The sequence below is a fragment of the Linepithema humile genome, chromosome 1 (assembly GCF_040581485.1).
Source record: "Linepithema humile isolate Giens D197 chromosome 1, Lhum_UNIL_v1.0, whole genome shotgun sequence".
Lineage (NCBI taxonomy): Eukaryota > Metazoa > Arthropoda > Insecta > Hymenoptera > Formicidae > Linepithema > Linepithema humile.
Genome location: NC_090128.1, coordinates 8,639,026 through 8,662,131, shown reverse-complemented (window position 1 = coordinate 8,662,131; position 23,106 = coordinate 8,639,026). Strand labels below are relative to the sequence as shown.

The following is a 23,106-nucleotide window of genomic DNA, read 5'->3' as shown; positions in this document are numbered from 1 at the left end:
AGAAGATAGCGCGACGCGCTCGGTAATCGAATGTCGACCTTGGCCGACACGCGATATTCGCGCGAGATATGTTGAAACTACCGTGTCTCGTAGACACGCGTTCGGATCTGGGGACGTGTCCGGGACGGATCCCGGATACGCGGGGAATCTACGCCGCGATAAGGCTGTCGGCCGACGGCCAGGACGGCGCGTGTCACGTGTCCTGGACGCGCACGTAGACGTGCTCGCGCTCCGGCTGGCTGAGGAGGTGGTGTATCTGCTGCATGGTGCACAGCGGACAGACCTCCTCCTCGGTGCCGTCGGCGACGAGCCGCCTGGCGGCGCCGGGCGCTCTCCTGCCGCCGATGTGCGAGTCGACGATGTACGCGTAGCCGTCGGAGTCGATCGAGCTCGATCTCGTTGCCGCCGAGCGCAACAAACGTCTGCCGCCGCGCAGATTGTTCGCGGTCTCCGCGCGCCCATACCTGGCGGATTCCAGGTCCAAGTCTTTAAAGTCTATGTAGGAATAGCCCTCGGAGTCCACCGAGGGCCGCCTGCGGCCCTCCTCTCGGACTGCGAACCTCGTCACCGCGGAGCCCGTCGTCGACCCGGCGGGACTCGACGGCGTCCGGGCGGGGGAGGCACGCAGAAGTCTGGGTCGGTGAGTGGGTGTGATCGGAATACCGGAGTCACGGGGTCTCGCGGGCACTCGCACGTCGGCCGTGGTGAGGCCGTCGGCGACGACGGGAAAGGCGACGACGAGGTCCGCACACGACGAAACTTCTCCGCGGGAAATTACCGTCGGCGAGGGTGGACTGGGGGGCGAGGGGGGCCGCTGGCTCGTGATCAGCGCGTTCTGCGTGGCCAGCAGCAGGTGGCTGTCGCGCAGAAAGTTATTCTCGTTTTGCAGTAACAGCGGACTGTTCGCGGCGATGCCGCCCGAAGCGAGCCGGGGGGCGGACGACTGGGCGGTGGCGGCGATCGACAGCGGGACCCCCTGCGACTTCGCCAGGAGGGCGCGCGGCGTCCGGTAGCCGCCCAGGACCGCCCGCGACGGCTTGTCCTGGACGCGCAGTATCGACCTGGGGTCGCGGTAGTCGAGATAGTCGAGATGGTGCGGCTGCGGCGGTCTCGTTTCCCTGCGTGCAGGTAGCAGCGGTGGTTCGCGTGCGGGCGGCGAGGGGGCCCCCCGCGGGTGCGCCTCGGAATTTCGTACCTCGATCGTCGGCGCCTGACCGTGGCCCGCCGGCAGGTGGTTGTGCAGCTGTGAATGCGACACCGCGTGATCCGGCAGGTCTTCGTAGAGGACGGCGCCGCCGGCACCGCCGCCGCCGCCGATGCCGGGGCCCGGATGCGGCTGGCCGTCCGGCAGCACGCGGCCCCGCCCGGCGACCGCCGCTGCGCCCGCTGCGCTCTTGCACGGCAGCAGATTCTGCACTTTCCGCTTGTGCCTGTAACGGACAGAAAGAGATGACATTGTTAGATGAATAGCATAGATATATATATATTTTCAATATATATTAACTCATAATAGAGCAAGTTATGAGACGGCGTCGCGAACTGCGATGCTAATTTTAACGAGAACTTCTCCGTCGTGCGATATATTTTCCAACGATAATTAAACACTCGCCATAGTTTTCCTATTAAAAATTGGAAATTTCAGTTGGAAATTTTGCAAATTTTGATCGTCTCTCATCAATAAATGCGATACGATGCGATATCTGCATTTCAAACATTTGAACATTGCAGATTAAACTCGGTCAGTCGGTACGATTCTATACGTCGCGTCTGGTTTCATTCGAAACATCATCTCGGAGAGCTCACGGCGAATTCCTCAAGTTGGACGAGCGGAGGATGTTGATATTCTACTTTGCTCTCATCTCCTACCCTCTCTCTCTCTCCGCCACTCCATCCCCATCGTCCGACCAGCCCCCGTCGACACACCAGATTAGTTGGGAGCTCGTTGCAATTGTTTGTACAGGCGGGCGCTTTGCTGTGGGCGCGCTCGAGAGCTTTCCTCGGTGTAAACTTTAATGAATCGGGCACTGCGTTTGCCTATCAGCGTTTTATATGTATATAGGGTGTCTCGGAGCCGTTGCACTTCCTTTTAATAACGTATTTTTTCCTAATAATTTAACATTAATTTTTTTGTCAATAAAAATTTCAAGCTATCAATAAGTATAAAATAATAGGCAGTTAAGGGGCAAAAGCATTTATCGTGAATTAATGCCAAAAATTTTGAATTCAGAATTTATATTTCAAGGTATAAATAAATATAATGATATTTTATTGTTTAATTTTTCAAATGGATTTTTGATTGTAACAGAAATTTAAGCATCGCGATATTTAATATTAAAAGGTAAGAAGTGTGATAATTCTGAAACACCCGGTGCAGCAGCAATTCTTCGCCGTATTCATCATCTTCTACGCGAATTAACATATGCTCGACGAGCGCATAATAACGCGGTCGTGACTGCTACTTGGCCCGTATCTGCACGATTGTACAAATATATACGTCTGTAATATGTGCATAAATTGGTCCATCCTCTCACTTTGAATTAATGTTGTATTTTGCGCGGACCGCGGTCAGTCCAACTCTGAATTGTAATTCTAATCTAATATTAGATAGTAGCATTTATGCTATTAAATAAGCAATCGGATTACAAGTTATGATGCTTTTCGAGTTGCTGCTTCTAAAAGCGGCAAAGTTGATACTTGAAAATCTCGAAAAGAACAGATATTTTATTTTGTTCCAAAACTTTCTCACATTTGAAATGATAAAAGCTATAAAAGTTACCAAGTCGAATTTAATTTGATCTATTTATTTTCAGATTGTTAGAATTTTCTACATTTTTTCAGTGTAATAGCTTTGAAAAATTTTCAATCCTATGGGAAATAAAATGATAACTAATTTATATATTTTTTCTTCAGAGCCTGCTTATATTTCACGTTTTGGATCAAGTATGTCTAACGGTTCGTCGGGCATTTACTGCGAAATTTCGCACGATGTAGACCTCGCGGTACACGCGCGCATTTCTGACCTGTCCATCACGGTCACAGTCGTCTCCACTAATCGCGGCTCGCACGGGTTAAAGCGTTTAAACTCGATTCGTCCCCTGCGACTGAGGGGATTCACTTATCCGAGAGGATTCGCGGTATAAACGCTGACTCTGACGAGGGTCGCGAGCTCTGCCGACCAGAGATAATGACGCCGGAAACATAAGGCCGCTGATCTCGGCGCAGTTTCCTTTTTAAAGGGATTTCTTCGTCAACGGTTACGTGTCGTTGACGCCACATAGTCGTAAATCACGAGATAAGTCACGTATAATTTATTTAATTTTCTACATTTTCTATATCGCATTATAGCACAAATTAAATGAATTATATTGCAATAGATAAGATAAACAAAAATAAAAAAAAAATATGTATACACATATTATTTTATATGTATTAAAATCTCTCTCTCTCTTAAACTTTTTTTTAAATTAAAAATAGATTAACTACTTTCTAATAAAATTAACGTTATATTTATTAAAAAAGAGAAACTACCAAATTAAATACATTTCCATGGATGCACAAAGTAAAGAAACGTATATATGACTTGACGACTGGATTTTTCCTCATAATTTTATCTCCTTCGATGTTCTTCTGTTCAAGATACAAAATTGCAGATTAAACGCGGAGAATCTTTGGTTTGCGGCACTCTGTCGATCCTCCGTCTTACATCTTTCAACTTGCAGCTGCGCATACACCCACGTTATCTGCATGTACACGTTCATGTATATTCAAAGACCGGCGCGCCGCTCTCGGCTCGGTAAAGTAGTTTACCCTTCAAGTTTTAATTATCTAATTAACTCCGTCAGTTCGATAATATTTGCCCGTGTAATTAAACCGCAAGCTAAGGTTAACAACTCGTAGTGCACTTCTAGTAGTAGGTCGAGGAAAGAAGCCGGAGAACACGAAGAGATCAGCGTCTTCTACGTCGGAAGGTAGGAAAGGATTGAGGGTGCTATGCGAGCGCGGGAAAGAAGGGTGGAAAAAGGGTGTGAAAATACGGACTGATCGATTATCGTTAAACGTGATTTCTGCTTCGCGACTTGGCGCATAAAGAGCTTTGACTTGGAGGAGCATCGTGTAAACAACGCTCGTGCATCTTTCATGTAACTTTTAAGAGAATTGCGTGTATAAAAAAGTGTTACATATATAAACAGATACGGTATTCCTGTTTTTTCAATTAATGAAAAAAATTATTCCTTGATGCACTTGCACGGCCTCGCTAAATCGTTCTTCAAACTGCGCTTAAATTCGTAAGAGCGGCATATTTTCTCGCAGCTGGCATAAATTTTATATAACTATAATTAATATTGCAAAGCACCGATTATTTCCGATGGAGCTTTATCCCTCCGCATTTACATCCTCATTGGGACATCGGTATCGCATTTTCGCCCGTCACATCAATTCTTTCCCCTGTGCTTCGTCATAGTCATCGTAATGATTTTTCATTACGCCCGCTCGCGACTGTCTGCTGTGCAGCCCGGTCTTCCATTTCCTAATGGATTTCATTTAGTCATGATGATACGGCGGTGGTTGTCGAAGGGCGACGAGGCAAAGCACGGCTGGCAGGCGACGCAGGAAACGCTTCAAGCCGCTTTCACACCGCCAATGGTTTTCGAAAGCGCGGAAAGAAATTAAATTAAGCTCGCTCGAATAAAAGCAAAGACTCTCAACCTAAGAAAGATCCCGGGGACGAAAGTCTAAGAAAAGTTGCCTCTCTAAGTGATATTTCATTTATACGAAAGGGGTATGAGAAGATATTCTTTACATTTTTTTTCTTAGAAAGAAGACTCACTCCCTTAAAAATAGAAAACTCTCATAAAAAGATATCACTTTCTTAACTTTAATCTTTTCAATGTTCGATCGTTACAGCGCGACAAGTTTCCGGGTGTGAAAGCGGCCTAAGTCTGTGCGAAACGGAGACGCGGGACAGCGTCGCGGCGACGCGCGTGCTCTTCGCGATCTTCCTCGGCGGAGTCGAAGTGAATTCGCTCGGCGCTAAGCGCTGAATAGGTCATTTAAGCCGAGCTTTTAACTCGGGCTAATTAACTGCCGCCCCCCCCCCCCCCCCCCCACCCGTACCCGCCGTACCACGCTCTTGCGCTTTCATGGCGTTCCTCCCGTTTTCCTCCGACTTTCCCGATTCTCATACACCTTCATGCAACCAGTTCACGTGGTGGCGCATCAATCGTCCCAATGCACCTTCGACTTCATTGAAGTGGAAATAATAGCAGTGATATAAAACCGCGCTAGAAATAGTGTAACCGATGTTAAATGTAAAGCCATGCTTGAAGAATTTACGAAACTTTACTGATGCTGTAAAATTATTTGAATTATTTGTATTGCTGATATCTTTTTCGCTTTGCACTTCATTGTTTTGTGCTTTTGTAAAATATATCTTACACTTCGTTGAATCATTCCAGTTTAATCACTTATGTCAGATTTATTCTTATATTTTATAAGTTCTCTTGATCCTCTCTCCTCTGAATATCTTATTATTCGCCCCACCACAGGTATAATAACTTCATAATCTTAAACCGACGAGTTGCAGCGCGGATTTGGTAATATATAGGAGCGGATTAACGAGCCCTCGTACTTGGAGGGCCACATCCGGTACCCGCACGTACGTGTATCGAAGGCACGGGGCTGGTTATAAAGCCAGAGACACTCAAATCTCGAAGTTTACCCGCCGCTCTCTCGTGCGCGACCCGAGTCTCCCGTGAGCTCCTCGAAACTACAAATTTTGCATATCAATGCACGCTGGATACACCCTGGCCGTCGACACGATAAACGACTTTCCACCCGCCACCCTTCAACATCGCCTTACTCGCCCTTGATGGTGTTCCGTGTTTCGAGTCCAGCTTTTCTCGCTTGTATATCTGGGATTTACTTAAAATTTCTTACCTAATTAGTAAGATCTTTTAGATATACACTTTATATAATACTTCATAAATATTAAACAAAACAATTGAAAAAAGAAGCTTTTATAATTATGACTTAATAGATGGTAAATCTTGATAATGTAAGATAATTAAATATCTCATATAATTATATCATTATACACTATAATTATATTTTCTAAAATTATACAATGTCTAACAAACTTACATTTTCTATTTATGATAATAAACCGATCGATAACCGTCGCGACAACGAAAAGACGCCGCCAAAAGTAAATAACATGTTAAAATTCACACACACAATGAAACAGTATGACCAAAAGTCAGGATAATTTTATATTGCACACTAAAAAATATAAAAATGTTACATCGTTTAATAAAAAATACAATTTATTTTTATAGTAGCATAATTATAAATTGATATCGAGTTTTCTTGGCTTTTCTTAAATAACTTATTTAAATCCTTTCACAATATGAATATCTTAAAGTAGATATATACGTTCGAACAGCAGTATAGCTGGAGAAGCTATCATAATTATTTGTGTGCAAGGATATTGGTGTAAATTTTGAATTATTAAAATTGTGATTATAGTTAATATAACAGATAAAAAATACAAATGTTTGAACGCATTTGATTTAACTACAGATTTTTTACTTTTTGCTGTTAAGTTAATAAGAAAATAAGATATATTAATTAAATTTCGGGAGGGGGGGTTTAACCCCCCCCTCCATGGTTACGCCACTGGTTCCATTTATCTGTTATTAAAATATATATTTGCATAATACACATTTGCACAAAATTCACTATTTAATCTCTATTTGATTCCACCTCTGAAATATCGGTATCGACTTGTAATAATCGACGGATCGTTCAGTTAATACCGCAAACAAAATATTGTCGCCAAAAATGTTCATTGCTGATACCGCATCCTAAATCCGCTTTGTTCGGTAGCTTGTAAAACAGAATCCATCTCGTATCTGTGTAATGCGAAGGGTGGGAGGGAATATTGTTTTGCCGCTATCGCGCCGCAGGGGTCGGCGCGCGCTTATCAGCGAGGTTTAGCATACAGCGAGCATTATTCCGGTTCAGTCATGCGACAGCAGGGCCGCGCCGGTTATCAATGGCGGCCCCTCGTCCCCATCGATCCTTACCCGATCTCCGTAGCGATCCTTCTCGTGGACGGGAACCCTGCTTCGAAACCATTTGTGACTACGAACGCGACCCTACCTCCGCTCGGCTTTACGGTCGGCGAGTAAAAAATGATTTATCTCGGCGATACGCGCGAGCCGGATACCCGGGGATACTCGAGTCCTTGCCGCGCAACGGAATTTTCTATTTCCGATATCCGGCCGAACCGCGAGTACAAAGCGCGCCGGCTGTGAGTATTTCCCGTAGCGTAGCGACTTTTTGAGCGTGGCTGCCGCTTTCTTATTTAACGCTTAAGAGCATGGTACGTCACGGCTGATGCGCTTTTGATACGCGGACGCCCGCGCTTCGCCAAGCAAGCACTTCAACGTTACGGATGCACATCTCATACATACATCATTCTTTGAATTTTCAAATAGAAAATAGATATCGAAAAATTCTCCTCTTTCTCTTCAGTTTCAATTCTTTTCCATTTTCTCGGCCGGAGTATCTTTCTCCGTCCTCGCGCTCGTTATTGCGCAATCGTATAATTTTGACGGCGTAAAACAAACGAAAACTCGACCGTAAAATATGCGGACGCACGAAACAGGGGCTCGCGATTTTTGAGCGACTTTCAAGAGGTCATGTGAACGCGACGCGCGCTTAAAATATGCGGGTATTCGGGGATGGCTGCACCCCAGGGTCGATCGATGCCCTTGCACCGGCGGCCGCGTGAAACGGGCGACGCCGGTGGACCTTTTTACAGCCCGCAATCTTTTTCAGGATAACGAGTATAAGGGTGCGGTTGACGGCGGGTGGTTAGTCGTCAGCCAGAGCGGTTTAACCTTCGCGGGAACAGGCTGGCTCAACACAGGGTGTCGATATTTTAGCCAACCATTACAACAGAATCGTGCGGTTTTCTTTCCAGCGCGCTGTTTATGTCCCGATAAAACAAGATCATCGCCTTATCGCTTTTTATATTTTCCGAAAGGCAGGCTTTTTAGTTCAGCGATTATTTATATGGAGATCAGCCATGATCGTCGAATTTATCGTTCAGTTCCTTTATGGAATGTAAAAGCAAAAAGCTATAACTTAATGGAACAGAATAAAATATGGTTTCAGTTGTTTTCCGGAAGAATATATGTCTTTCTATCGAAAGAGAAAGAAAATGTGTGATTAATATATAAAATTTTATTCGACGCAACCAGTTTTGCAGCGAAATAGAAAAACTGTAGCATTAAATATCACGAATCATTAATAAAAACTCATTTTTACATTCACATATTTTTCTAGAATTTGAAGAGGAAAGGAAATACGTTTTTTTTTTTCGAATAAAAAAAAAGGAATAAAAATAGCGAGAAATAAATATTCGTTTCGTATGCGTATTTCATGCAAAACGTTTAGCATTGCAGTAGCAACAAATTTCGACCGTGGCGAAATGCCGCCAAGTTTCCGCCAGATATGTTCGCGAACAAGTTTGTGCTGCCGCGCTAGTGACCAATAACATGCGGTTTTGTTCGCAAATTTGCACTGTCCGGACGCGAGACCGCCGGAAAAACCGCCGCGGTAGAGCCGAGCTTCGCGCGTCGTCCGCTAACAATATAATTAATACGCTATCCATTGCCTGATCCGTCGCGACTCGATCACGCAACGTTAACAGAACGCCAACCAGAAATCCCTCGTTTCGCAATTGGAAACGGCAACAATTTAGTCGAGAAAATTAACAATGTGCGGATAATCGAAAATCTGTGAAATCAGAATTTTGTTAAAAATACAAATAAAAAGGAGAAATGATATATTTTTGTTCCAACTTCAATAGTGATTTAATAGTAATTTAGTAATTTCAATATTAATGTAACATATTCTGCGAAACTTGAATAAACGTCTTGAATAGAATTAAAGCCTCGAAATTATACAAAACAAATAAAGTTTGCTCTATGCCGTATAAAGTATCGATAAACATCTCGGTGAAAGACGCATTTTCCCGCGTTTATCAGTATCATTTATCAAAACGTGAACAGAGCACGGATATCGCGAATTTTATTTACATAAGCAAGTTTAAACAATTTCAGAAGCACATTAACTGCGCGCGCGAATCGGGAACTGCCTGCAGTTCGCCGCGATGTAGTTTCGGTACACCGGGAGTTTCCATTTGCTACAGGGTGGTTGGTTCGGGGAGACGTTAACAGCTACCCCGCGATACGTAAGTTACGCTCTGTAAAGCCGGCAATCTCGAGCCGGAAATCCGGCAAATATGTAACGCGGCATTAGCGACGGTAATTTACAAAACTCCTTCATCTCTGCTCTCTGCATTTGATCCCCGCCGGCGATGGCGCGATTCAAAGAGGTGAAGGGTATAAAGGGCATGTTTAATTCCGCTTCAGATACTCTTCGATTAATTGCCGTGATTGATTACACAAAAAAAATTGATATTAAAACGGGACGTTCAAAATTTAAATATTAATTGTACGAGCCTCTAAGCGTTATTTCCGAAGGATCCTTAAGACATCATCAAGGAATCTAAATCGCGCGGAAGAGGTTTAAATAGTAAGTACACGCGAAAGTTTGTTCTTCTGGGAATTTAATCTTTAATACTGCAGATCACTCCTCACGAAAATTTCCTAGATCCGGGGTTTGGCCCGGGGTAATTTCATTCCCCGTTGGAAACTCGGTGAAGGCGGTGCGGAAGCAGGCAGGTGGGAGAGGTTAATGAGCAAATATAATTACGGGTTACGAAATACTGGGCCAACGGGACAGGGATCACAGGTCGAAACGAGTTCCGAAGCTGTTTCGAAGTTCTTAAGCAGCAATCGCGTAACCGCCCCTATCCTCCCTAAACAGGTTGTGGTACGAAAACGAGGCTGCTTAATATTTGACGCGCCAACACGAAAATCCCCCAGAGTTGATATCTCGGTTAGAAGGTGGCGGTGGGCGAATTCGGGGGAGGGAGTCGATGAAAGTCTAAAGGGAGGAAAGCTAATCCAAGAGTTGTTTATACGTGCGCGGTGAAGCCGGGCGGGGGGAGAGAGGGACGGCGACGCCCCTTGATTGAAACACTGCGGACATTTAAATTGCGAAAGTTTACGAATAAATTTGTATGCTAAGGCCGAGGAAGGCACGGCCGCGTTTTTTGGAATAAGCCGCGGGGGTTGGGATTTGCCTAATGAGCGAACGCTCGTGAGGGAAAGCAAACGGGCTTTTAGTGGGACTTTCCAAAGTGTAGGCGAGTCTTTTGTTCCTTGTTTGTTGACGTTTTCCAGACATCGACGCTTCATGTTAAACGACGAATTAGAGAGAGGGTTGAAGAAGGCCCTGTCGAGAAGCCTGTATAAGGGTGAGAAAGAATTAAGCCCGGAAGATTGAGAGTTTTACACAAATCTGTAATAAAAGATAAAAGGAACAAGCCCAGTATGATATATGAGTCATTAGCAAATCTGGATGCGCGGAATACATTTTTTATTGTAACACATTAATACATTATCTCTCGTAAAACATTTATTATTCCTGCTTCAGCTACTTTTTTAAAATCTATTCTCATATTTCATACAAGCTCAGTGCACTCTCTTACGACGGGTGGGCCACCATTACGTGTGACTAATCCCATTCGCAATATTGAGAGACGGGTAGATCAAGGACCGCCAGCAGCGGAGAGCAAGAGAAACAGAACGGCTGGTGGATGCAAGTAGTAGCAAGGACGGGGTGGGGAGTTAGTAAGTGAAACGGGGCTTGATTAACCGTCTGGCCGTCCGGCAGGATCTCTGCGATGGTGAGAAGAGAAGAGTGAAGGGGCAAGAGAGAGAGAGAGGGAGAGAGAAAGGGAGAGAGGCAGATCGAAACACAAGAGAGAGAGAGAGAGAGAAAGAGAGAAAGAGGGTGTGGGCGTTGTAATGACCTCAAAGGTGATTAGAGACGGAGGCGAAGGCGTCCCCGAAGTTTCGCAATGTCCCACGAGAGGGTTCGCGAACACTCGGCCAGGCGTATTGTACTTCGGCAAGCACGTAAATGAAGAGGCACCCGGGTTCTCTCCCTCCTTTGACGCCGGGCATTAATGTCGTTTCGAGGAGCTGCTGCTCCTCCTTGAGATCGTTACCTTGAGGCGTGTGCCAATCGATCGATTTCGTATTGTTTCTCCGTCTTGGCTTCGCCGTTGTACGGCTGCAGCGACGGCATTGAAGCAAACTTGCATTCTTCAATAGAGCAGCGAGAAATAATTATACTTGTCGGAATATTAAATTTTATTGCGCATAGACGAATCAATTTTCTTGCTTGAATGAAAATGGTATGCAAGTTGAAGCATGGCGTATTTATTCGCCTGAGTTTATACTTTACGGAAATATCAGTTTTTCTCTGTTTTACATAAAATTTCTTTCTGTTGCACGGAAAAAATCATTTAAAAAGTGCAATTATAATAAAATAAAACAATTGTTTTCTATGTTAATAACGACAATAGCGACAATAAACAAATAACAACAAATTGTCTTTGTCGAAAATTTCTAAAGAGATATTGAAAATCAAGTGGTTTCAAAGGAAATTTTTGAATTGAATATTTAGTTAATTATTTTTGAATGCGTAAGAGTTTTCGTTGTTTCTCTTTTATCAGAAAATCAAAGTTAAATACATTTCGTTTCATGCATTCAAAATTCATGTAGTATTTATTATTCTAGTATTTATCGGTCTAACAATTGCAGCTTTTGCACTTCAGAGATGTGGGTCATAGAATTCGAAAGCGAGTTCGTATTTTATAGGCATCGCGCACACTAGCATCCTGCTGGACTTTAATCACAACTACGAAATGCGCCGAGCGTGATCGTCACTCGTCAAATTAGAATTCTAAATTCGATTTCGTTGCTTTTCCATGCCTTTCCTTTTCCCTATATCCTATTCTCGCTTTCTCTCTCTTTATCTCGTTCTACTTCTCTTCCTTTTCGCATCTCTTCTCATCATCGCTGAATATTCAGGAGTCGTTATTCGCCCGATAGGTGGTTTAACTTGATGATAAGAGAATAAAAATGCGAGAGAAAGGGAAAAGCGGGGGCATTTGAGCCGGCGGGGGGCTGGAAGGGAAGAAACGAATATTATGTCTGGAAACGCGAGGAAATTAGCTCTCGCCAGTTTTAATATCCGTTTTATTTTATTTCACGTGGCCGGTCGGATCAGCTGCAGCAGTAGCAGCGAATTCCTCTCCTCTCCTCATCGGGACCTCTTCTCGCACGCTGTTCACAAAAGATGGAAAAAGGGGATGGATTGGAAGGGATGAAGCCGGAGAAGCAGGATCGAGCAGCCAATTTCCTAAGCAAGGATTATTTTCCACGCGCGGGAAATTAAATTTTCGTACTCCCCGCGTGCGGCGCAAATTCATTTATCGCGTGGACCGAACGCGTGAATTGAATCGAACGCTCGACTTTAAGCAAGTTCGCCAAAATCATCGGTACATTCACTTCAACGGCAAATTCTTTACCAAATTAAAATCGATTTTGCCGTATCAATTTAATAGAAATCCATTTTTCTTTTTCAAATTAATTTTAATAAATTCCAACGGGTCTCGGTTTAATTGTCATATATAAATTACATTTGCAAAAGATTATATAAATGGCACAAATTTATTATTAAATTGTACAAAGTTAAAAATGTTGAAAAACAAATGTAAAGAGATTCATGATAATTAATAATAATATTAGAAGAGTTATTAACATTTATAAGAGAGATAAATTAAAAAGGAAATGTAGAAATGTAGAAATCATCTCAAACGCAATTGATTAATAAGCGTGACGTTTCAGGATGGATGATGATTCATCGGCGTCGTCATACAGATCGTAAGGGCGATTTAGAGGTTCAATAAGGGAGAGCAATCGGTCTGCAAGTGATGCTTTCGCTCTGTCATTAGTTCGCTCTGGCTGCCACACTCCGAATAACGATGTTTTGAGAAAACGAGGTCAGTGGAGTCCGCTACGTTATTGCTACGTGAGGGAGTAATTAAACGGCGGCGGTGATTAAGAACCTTCCGAGCCCGTCAGCCACGTCACTTCGCGACTTAATTTATTCGAATTCTGGCATTAATGCCCGCGTGACTATCGTGGGAAAATATCGCCTCGCGTTTAAGTGACGTCATTGAACGCCGTTTTACGAGTCGAGCGCGCGCTGAATGGAGAAGAACGGAGAAAGAGGTAGAAAGTTAATTGTTTGCTTTCCTCCCTCCTGATAATATAAAATTCGCTTTCTTCAAATATTGGAGTCAAACATTGTCGGTGGAAAATTAACAAAATCATCGTATAGTAAAATTAATAACACAAAGTACCGTATTATCGAGAAAGCTCGACAGCTTCATGTTGACCGCTAATCATTACAGTAAATTATATGAATTGAAGCTGAAAATAAACTTTACATAAAAATTACAGATTCCAATTACAACAGGATTATCAACGAGATATACGTTCTACCCCACAATAAAATTTTCAATTTTTAATATTACGATCTCTCAATAATCTTTCAATTTACATTTTAATTTATGTTTCGATTGAGAGCTTTTGCCCGATCTACCTTTAAATTTGGCGCGGTTCTAATTTCTTGTAACTGCTTGTAACAAATTAATTCTAAGTCAGGTGCGAAGTTCATCAACGACCGAGTAGAAGTTGCGATTGCATTAGATCGTTTTGAACAGACGACCCACTTCCGCTCTGAAGCCTACGTAGAGCGTGGAGAGGAGAGTCAGAAAGAGAACAAGGCGTTAACGAAATCCCACCGGTCTGATTGTAGGGATCCGACTCAAGTCTCCTTCAGCGCGTATAGTTAGCATAATTTCGTTTATGAAACTCGGGCGCTACGGCGCATCTGTCGCACTCGCGTTTTTCCCTTCTTAATTCCGCGGACCTTCATTATTCTAAACGAGCGCGCGTCGCGCAGGCGGAAATATGGTTTCATATTTGCGGCATAGTGGATTTATAGCACGAATTTGTTATCGCAATTACACACGAAGGTTTTCCTCCTCATAATTAATTGCGATACGTTCTAGAAAAGTTTCTTTCCTCTCCTCCTCCTCCCCCTCCTCCCTTTTCCACGTTCCTTTCACACTTGTTTGCACTTAATGTACATCAATGTTGCAAATCGTACAGCTATCGTTAATTAAAGAACGCAAACAGAACTCTATGGAATAATTCCATTATTGCGTTAGCACAAAGTTGTCTCGCAGATTCGTATCTCTCGCGGCTCCCTCGAGGACGCGCGGTCTCGCGGATGCGCGGATTTTATTACGCTAACGAGAATCCGCGCATTAATAAAAAAAAATATAAGCGCGCCAATTACGATTCGCAAATTAATATAGAAACGTGTAACACAATCAACTGCAACTATCCGCCTTTGAAGATTTCTTCCGCTGCTTCTCTCTCTCTGTCTCTCTTTATCGCTGTGAAGATCCGGCCTCGACGACTCTCGAAGCTTTCGCCGCGGCCTATCGGACCACGAAACAACCCCGAAAAGAACCGGCGGTGCATGACAATCAAGGAATCGCCGAACAATACGCGAGATAGGAGGATCATCCATCGAGAAAGAGGGACACGGGGAAGGAAGAAGGGCGAGAGAGATAGAGAGAAAGGGAGACCGGAGGTCCTGGAATAATTCCCTCCAATAGAATCTATCGGGGATTCCGGAAGATGCCCCACTCGATGCCGCGACCGGTGGAACGCATTGTGTCCGGTTGCTCGGTGAGGAGAACGCGGGCGCGAAGGGGGATCTTGAACACAGGATTGCGCTAATAATTCGCGAAATGCAGTCTAATACGCAGGTAGCGAATTCGTGTGGCCGTCAGGTGTGCTATGCGCCTTCTCCCTTTCCCCCCCCCCCCTCCCTCTCGCTCGCTTACTCCCTTCGGGGGAAGACACTCACCCCCTCGGTTCGACTGCGTACCCGGAGAGTGTGTGTGCGGTCAGCATACCCGACGTTACATGGTAACATAACTGGCGCAACGTCACATTAGCCCGCATGTATGCCGACTAATCGACCTGCGTGCCGTGTTGTGCGTGCGCGCGTGTACTTGCGCGTACGTAATCTGGAAACTGCTACAGGATCGCATCAAGAATGATGTATATGTGGGTGTATATGTGCCACGATAACAAGGTTTAAAGGAAAATTTCAAGTGCGGTTTCGGAGAAAATTTAATCACCGGAGTCGTCAATGCGACATTTAACCGACAATTAAATTCGCGATTAAATTGAATCCCTCGCTATGAAATTGTCTATCAAGTATCGACGTAGGATAAAATATCAAATTATTCACTAGTTAAAATTAAGCGAAAAATTGAAACTCCAGCAGGCGAATATTTTCTAGGTAAAGCTTGAGCGCGGACGACGCGCGAGATAAATGAAATTTCGTCACACTTTGCTGCATCTTACAGTGTTCTGATTTACTGAAGATCATTTTTTGAAGTACTACGTTTTAAGGTTTCTACGCGAACATCACAAGCGAGCTAAGTCTATTAATGCACGCGGGCGCTCACTCGTCATCAGTCATCAGTCTGCGACCGTACATGTGCGATAGTGCGCATTCGTGTATGCGAGCAATGTGGAAACGCGTATGAAGATGCACAGGAGATGCTCTCGGTGTGTGTGTGTGTGTGTGTGTGTGTGCGTGTGTGTGTGTGTGTGTGCGTGTACTGCATGTACGCGGTATTCAGGGTATATTCGGTGCTATGCACATCATGTAAACGGCGGCACATCACGCCACGTGTTCACGTGGAGCGCGTGTTGGTCGGCGAACCGACGTCACCATACAGAGGTGCTTGTCCGAACATCACGAATCTGACGACGGTGCGTAGGCGAGGGAGAAGCGGAGCAGACTCCGAGGGGACCGCAGGGCGCCAAGGGCTCGTGGCATTTATGGGGATACATGCGCGGGTACAATGACGATGACGTAATTATGGACGGTTAGGGTAATAACACTGTCTACGGAGAGCACAATGGAATGCGACTGCGATAACGGGCGCATTTCGCGCAATATCTCTTAAACAGAGTTTCTCAATTTGCCTCTGATGCGATTACCGAATGAGCTCATATTCGTGGTTCATCTAATGTCATCTGTGCATTTGTGCTAAAATAAACGTTGGGCTTGGATTGTAATTTGCGGGCACGTATGAAGCTGAAGATCTTACAATTACAGGATTCAAAATGCGACAATGTGAATTTAGAGAGAATTTCGAAGAATTTTAATCCTTCGGTATTCGGTGAATTTTGCAACAATTTTTCACATAGTTTACCGAACAATTTAAGCAGTACATGATTACAATTGGCAAACTATATATCTAATTTTTATCAAATTTTTTAGATAACAAAAATTGATTGCCACATTTATCTTACTCCGAGAGCATTCAAATAAGAATATAAATATTGATGTATGTATCGATATTAATTCAGATCGCAAAAAGTTCACGTATGTGCATTCGAAGGTCTGAAGATTGAAATATCTCAGTTGCAAATGAGAAACACTGTAATGCACCCTCTCGCATCACCCGCCGCGCTGCCGCGAACGCCCTTTATTATTCTCCTCTTAGGTCGCATCCGCGAGTATATCACTGCAGGAACGACGGCTGGGATATCTAGCGCATTCAACGCTGGCCAAAACCGGAGACAGGACAAGCGTGCTGTATCGCGTTGCCACGAATGCGAATTGGCGCAACGCCGTCGAAAGATGCGTCTAGCCTGTGGTGGCCAGCGTTCCATCCGCTGGCGTCCGCGTCACGCGATAATCAACTCCGCACTTTCATAATTGAATCAAGCCGGACGGGTTGTCAGACCCGCGCTTGATCCTTTTCACTGCGAAACAGGGTCATGCGTATTATGTGTATGCGTGAAAATGCAGGAGAGAAAGAATACACTTTGCTTATTTCTCGCATTTTCGTAAATGTACAAACGTTATCTATATTTTTATATATCTATTATTCATCTATATTTGTAAGACGTTCGAATGAGACTGAAAGATGACGATTATTGGATTTTAGCAAAAAATGTATGCCTATAATTCTCAGGTTTGGAGATATTTACTTTAGATAATTAAATAATTCGCAGAATTTGTCGTCCATCTACGTAAAACTATGTGCAAACGTTTATTTTATCATAAAATTCCCTTTTACTCTGATTTTTCCGTCCAAGAATACACGTGATAAAGCGGGTTGTTAAAAGTTAGATTTAATCACTTTGCGCAGAGGAAAGGAGGAAAGAAAGCTTTCCACAAGATAAAGCTTGAAGATCATTCATTTAGCGGAATAAAGTCCGCGTGCGCGCGCGATGCCGTCTCGGGATCGATTAGTATTCATATTATGCGCGGGATTTCCGTAAAGGAGCTTAAGTCCCACGCAAATTGAAGAACGTATCCGCCAGCCACTTATTCCGTATCTCATTAAACTCATAAGCTGCGATCATCCGCATCGGTCGGCCGAGTCTCACGTAAGCTCGCAAAATCGCGCCAGCTCAATAACTCGAGAGAAGTCGTGAGCCGAAAGCCCAAGAGCTGGAATATCATTAAAATTCCGCAAAGCTCGATGACTGTAAGATTCAAAAATTCAAAAGCTTTATAATTCGAACAGTTCGTTCAGAAATTCGGAGAGATCAAATTGTGGAAAGTTCAAGTGGTGAGAGATAAAAGAGGGCGGAGAGCTCGCTTTTGCTCGCACGTCTTCGTGTCGCGCGTTGACGTCAAGTCGCACGACGCGCGGAAGCATCATGGGAGATATCCCGTCGGGCGCGGCCTGCGAAGGACCCGGCGGCGTGTCCTCGAATACGACGTTCTCTCTGTCTCGCTCGCTTTCCCGGCGAACTGAATGCCTGCTGTCGCCTGATGGCCTGTCATCACCAATTATAACCCATTCAAGGCCCGCGCGCGGTGGGTTAAATTATCCATAGACCGGGCCAGACCGCCCTTTCCGACCGCGTGTGTAGAAACAACGAGCGTGAATCAGCCGCCGTGTCCTCTCGCGTCCTCTTCGCACCCTCCGCCCTCGTATCGTCAGCTTCGCACCCCTGATAATTCGTCGAATCACCGACGAGATTGCAGCCGCGCATATAACGCAGGCGGTATCGCATGCAACGCGTTGTAAAGTGTTGCATCCCACGCTTTCCCCCCGTCGCAATGGCGACAATAGCGTTCTGATTACTCTCGCGAGATCACATAAATTTCTTTAAAACGAAAACTAATTGTTACTGATACAATAAAATAATAATACACGATTTAATAAATAATACGGGATGAAATAATAAATAAGTTTGAAAGTAATTATGCAAAAATTATTCCACAAATAGGAAGATCGATCTCCATATTTTAAGTTATTTAAAATATTTGATAAATTCAGGGTAGGACATTCGATTTATCTCGCAAGCCTTGACATCATTTTTCTTCGCTATCGGAACTGTTCGTGATTTCACCTTCACGCTAACGTACCAATGCAAAATTAAAACGGCGACGATTCCATGTCCAGAATAAGGACGCAGGTGTATGCGGGGCCGGAAACGATTTATTCACGTCGGTTACGCAAGAATTCTACTTAGCTACTATGTCGTCCTCAAAGTGACCAGAAACCCTTGTAAGCCAACTGTGGAGTTGAATAGATAGCAATTATGAGAACAAAAGTGACCTTCGTCCGCAAACCAGAAAAAATTTCCTTTTCCTCTCAAAATAGACTAAATTGTATTCTTTGACCAAAATACATAAATTGTATATATCAAACGCATGTTTTTCATACGGTCTTTGTCAACAATGGTTTACTGTAATTTCAAAGTATACTTTTTGGCATTTTTAAACAATTGTAGAACAAAATGTGTTCTTTGCTTTCAGAACCGGATAAAATCGTTTTTTTTTCAAACTAAACTAAATTCCGATTTTTGATCGTACATTAAGAGATGAGATTTTTATGAACAATAATTCTTTTGTGATTCTGAATTATTTAAACATCTTTTAAAATATATTTTATTATTCTATTAAATACTTTATTATAAATTACAATTTCAATAAAATTGTATTTCTAGACTTAAATGTTCTATTTTATTAAAAGTTCGTAGATGTGCGGGGCTTTAAATTTTATGTTCCTAAAATTTTGCTGTTTTGCTACGTGAAGATTTAATTTTAATGATCTTAGTCGTGTCTGGCAATCTTCCCGGTGTTTCCGTTAATATCCGTAAGTGCATCCTTGCGATTTTCTTGCGCGCACTTCTTGTCGCGCCGCAGGAAAGGAGGGATGCCGAAAAAGATCGGTCATATATATATATTTTTAAGACACCCGGTGCGGCATTAACGAGCAATGACTGCAACGGCGCCGACGACAAAGAGAGGTGCATCAAGATAATGACGTCTAAATATAGTAAAATTGTACGCACTCTACCTAATTGCTAGTTTTTATACAGTATGTGTGTATGTGTGAATACGCTCTGTATTCTTTTAGATTGCATCTCGTGGACAAAAATATATTATTTATCTTCGAAATCTGTGCACAAAAACTATTTAGACAGTAATGAATTTGGACAGATGAGAGAACGTGTAACGAAAATGTTGAGCGATGGTGCCGGAGAGGAAGCGAATCCGCTGTTATGTCCAACCGCGCGGAAAAAGTAAAATTCAAGAAATAAACGGAAGATTTTAATCTAGTCGATTTTTTTCTAGTTAGAGGCACACATTTCCGGTAGCATGTATTTCACTTCCCCTGATACTAAAATTTTAATTCTTTAATTTCCGGTTGTTTCGTTATAATTCCCCTCTTGTTTCAACAAAAGGATTCCATTTATTCTTTATAAAGAAAGAAAAATATGTAGGAGAAATTGTAAAGTTTTAGAACCAAGATCGTGATTTTCCAAATTAAAAATTTAATTTCACACCGAAGTGAATTCCCGCCGGTGTCTTATAATTCACCTGTTTATCACATTGTCGTTATGTGTTTACTCGCCGTCTGTCGCGACGTTGAAGTTTCGTTGGAACTCGACGCTACTCGAGAAACAGCTATCCGATTTCTCGAGGACGGACCGAAGGCATAAACAAGGTAAAACTGATCGTCCGATTCGTTTATTTGCCATATAAAATAACTGGGGCTTGTTTGTCAACCGTCGTATACGTTCTCAAACTGTGTCGAGAAAAAGAATCGAAAGGATGAGACAGGGATGAGAGAAAAGGAAGATTCTTGAGAAGTGATTCTTAAACTTTACTGCCTGCTATATGTCTTTTATAAATGTTGAACACAGTATCAATATCAAAAATTTATCAAGTACAAAATGTAAATACTCTTTATAAAGATTTAAATAAATTTTCGCCTCAATGATTAACTTTTGATATTTTTACAGTTTCTTCAAACAATACGTTTTTCATTTGAAAAGCAATATCTTATAAATAAAAAGAAAACAGAATATCTGACAACTTCTTTACAAAATTCTAGGAACACTAACATTTCTTAATAAAAATACAATTGAAAATTTCCGAAATAAATTTTTTTATACATATATTTTATCCTTTCAGATGTTTTTCAAATTCTACATGCTGTTCTTAAAAATTTTTCGCGCTTTCGGTTTGGACACCGACAACATTCTTTATGGGGGCAGACGAGACGGAGTACGAGAGGGCGAAACGCTCATGCAATGCAGATCGTTAAAGCAACCTCGTGCCGGTGACCCGAATGTGGCTTATGGAGACAAAGCGTAGCAAGGAGGTGGGAAATGGAGGAAAAGGGAAAAGAGCCGGCAGCGAAGCGCTCTGAGAGAGAGAGAGAGAGAGAGAGAGAGAGAGAGAGAGAGAGAGAGAGAGAGAGAGAGAGAGAGAGAGAGAGAGAGAGACGGCCACATTCGTTTCCGCTTTCTCCGCAATTCGTCTCTTCCGGTTTACTCGCGCAGATCCACGACGGATGACGTTATCTAATACAGGAAAATGTTGATAAACTGCGTTTCCACGTTTTATCAAATTACGTTCTGTGTTTTAGGTACGCGACTTTAATGACGTGTTATTTTCCAATAATAGAGATTTAAAGTACTTTCTTAATCAATCTTATCATCATAATAGAAAAATGGCATTGGTTCCAGATAGTCCTTTTGAATGTTGAATAAAATACGTGTCGTGAAGATCGCTATCTTTTGATAATTTTACGATAACTATTAATTTTATCACAATAAACCAGAGTTAGATAACCAGGATATTTTAACACCGAATCCAAGATGTGAATACAAACATGGGATCTGTGTTAGCACCATATAGTTAGCGCCAAATGTGCCAATTCGCTTTTCGTTTCTCGATTACGTCGAACGCAATTTCCCTATCTTCAAATAAAACGCGAAATCGGATGGCCACATTAAACGCGGCGCTGAACAAGAGTGTGAACACGTGTGGCTAAGACGCGATAGAAAATAGAATCGACGATAGTTAGAACCCGCAATGGAGGATAGGCGGAGAGGATGCGCGGATGGGAAGGAACACGACTCTGATTAGCATACAAACTACGCGCGGCCGTGTCGGTTCTCCGCGTTCTGATTGTGTGTGCAGTGTCGTAACCAAAATTATTGGCCTCTACAGCGAGAGCTTAGATTTACATTTTCAACAAAAATATAATACAAATCATTAAATGATATAAACAATATTAATAAGATATTACAAGTTTGATTGGTTAATTGTGTAACAATATCTTAAAGCAAGTTGCTTAAAAGAATAATTTTGATTTTACGTCTTTACTTCAATGAACAATAGCCTTGTTTATTTTACATTCTTATATATTAAATGCAAGATAAAGCCAAGATATAATTTAATACAAAAATTAATTCACCGTAATTTTACACAAAAATTAATACGGTTTGTGTGAAATTTTCTGCTACAAAATTCAAATTTAAATAAAGATCTTTTTATAAAAGAGATTCTGAAATTTACGATCCAGATTACTTTCACTGAGATGTAACAGTTGGCTCTGTGTGTTGAGAAACACGGGGAAGTACGCAATAATATGAAGAACTCATGACTACGAGGAGGAAGCGCGAGAGCGTGCGAAGCCGGCGTGGAGAAACGTCGGGAAAAGGAGGCCGATGCCACCCACAAAGTAACAAGCCGCGAGACGCCGCAACACTCGAGACGTCACGCTCGATAATGGGCCACGGCCATTACGATAAACGCGAAACAGAGTCACGATTGTCCCGAATGGTGGAGAAACTTCAGAAAGATCTTTTACAACGGGAATTTACCCAGGAACAATAGACAGGCATTGATTATTAACTGTCGGCTGCGATACCGATTCAGTTCTATATTTCCTGCTAAAACAACATCGAGAAACTTACTTGAAGAACAAAATATTTCTCTCGTTCTTTACTTTCTCTCTCAATTCTTTTTTCAAAATCATTTGCTCGGAAGAGAAAAAATTCGAGATTTAGCATACATTTGTTTAATTTTTTTTCAAACATTAAAATTGAAGCTTTGTCTCTTCTACGAATTAGATCCTACATAACTTGTAATTTACTATCTAAAAATCAAATTTCTTAATTTCATTTTCTGAGCAATTTGCAATCAAAGAATTTTAATTCTTCCACGAAATACTTAATTTTTTTACGATCTGTCTCTATTCGTTCTGTTTACAAGTGTTCACTACGATCATACTGGATTATGATACCACCCGCAGAGCGCGAATATGGGAATCGGGAACACTTGAGATACCGCCGGCGTGGTCGCCGATAATGACCGGACATTATGATAAAAGCGCGAAAACAGGGTCGCCCTTGTCGCAATGAGAGGGCCTTCGAGAGTCTCCCCGCCATAAAACCGTGTCCAATCGTGAATGCGAGGCACTGTGTGAGCTCAAAATCATCCTCTTGATTGCCGATTTCTGGCTTGATGTCCATCGATCGATCATCAGACTGGACTAGAGACGCGGATTCGTTGCTTATTAGCAGCGAGTTAATTACACCGATAATTCATCCGATAATCTGGAGACTGAATGAAGTGGATAATCAGACGAAACTAGTTTGACGAGAGACATATTTGAGATTAGATCGAAGTGTGTGAGCAAATATTAATCAATATGATTGGACGAAGATGTATTGTACAAGAAATTTCGTG

The 23,106-nt window shown here is 42.7% G+C and overlaps 1 protein-coding gene across 13 annotated transcripts in view; it reads right to left on the bottom strand.

Moving 5' to 3' along the window:
• pxb overlaps positions 1-23,106 on the bottom strand; it is a 525,449-nt gene that overhangs the window by 23,499 nt on the left and 478,844 nt on the right. For all 13 annotated transcript variants that reach the window (XM_067347452.1, XM_067347451.1, XM_067347455.1 and 10 more), the window contains one exon: positions 1,196-1,430. In XM_067347452.1, the coding sequence (XP_067203553.1) occupies positions 1,196-1,430 (235 nt within the window). The remainder of the gene's footprint in view (positions 1-1,195; positions 1,431-23,106) is intronic.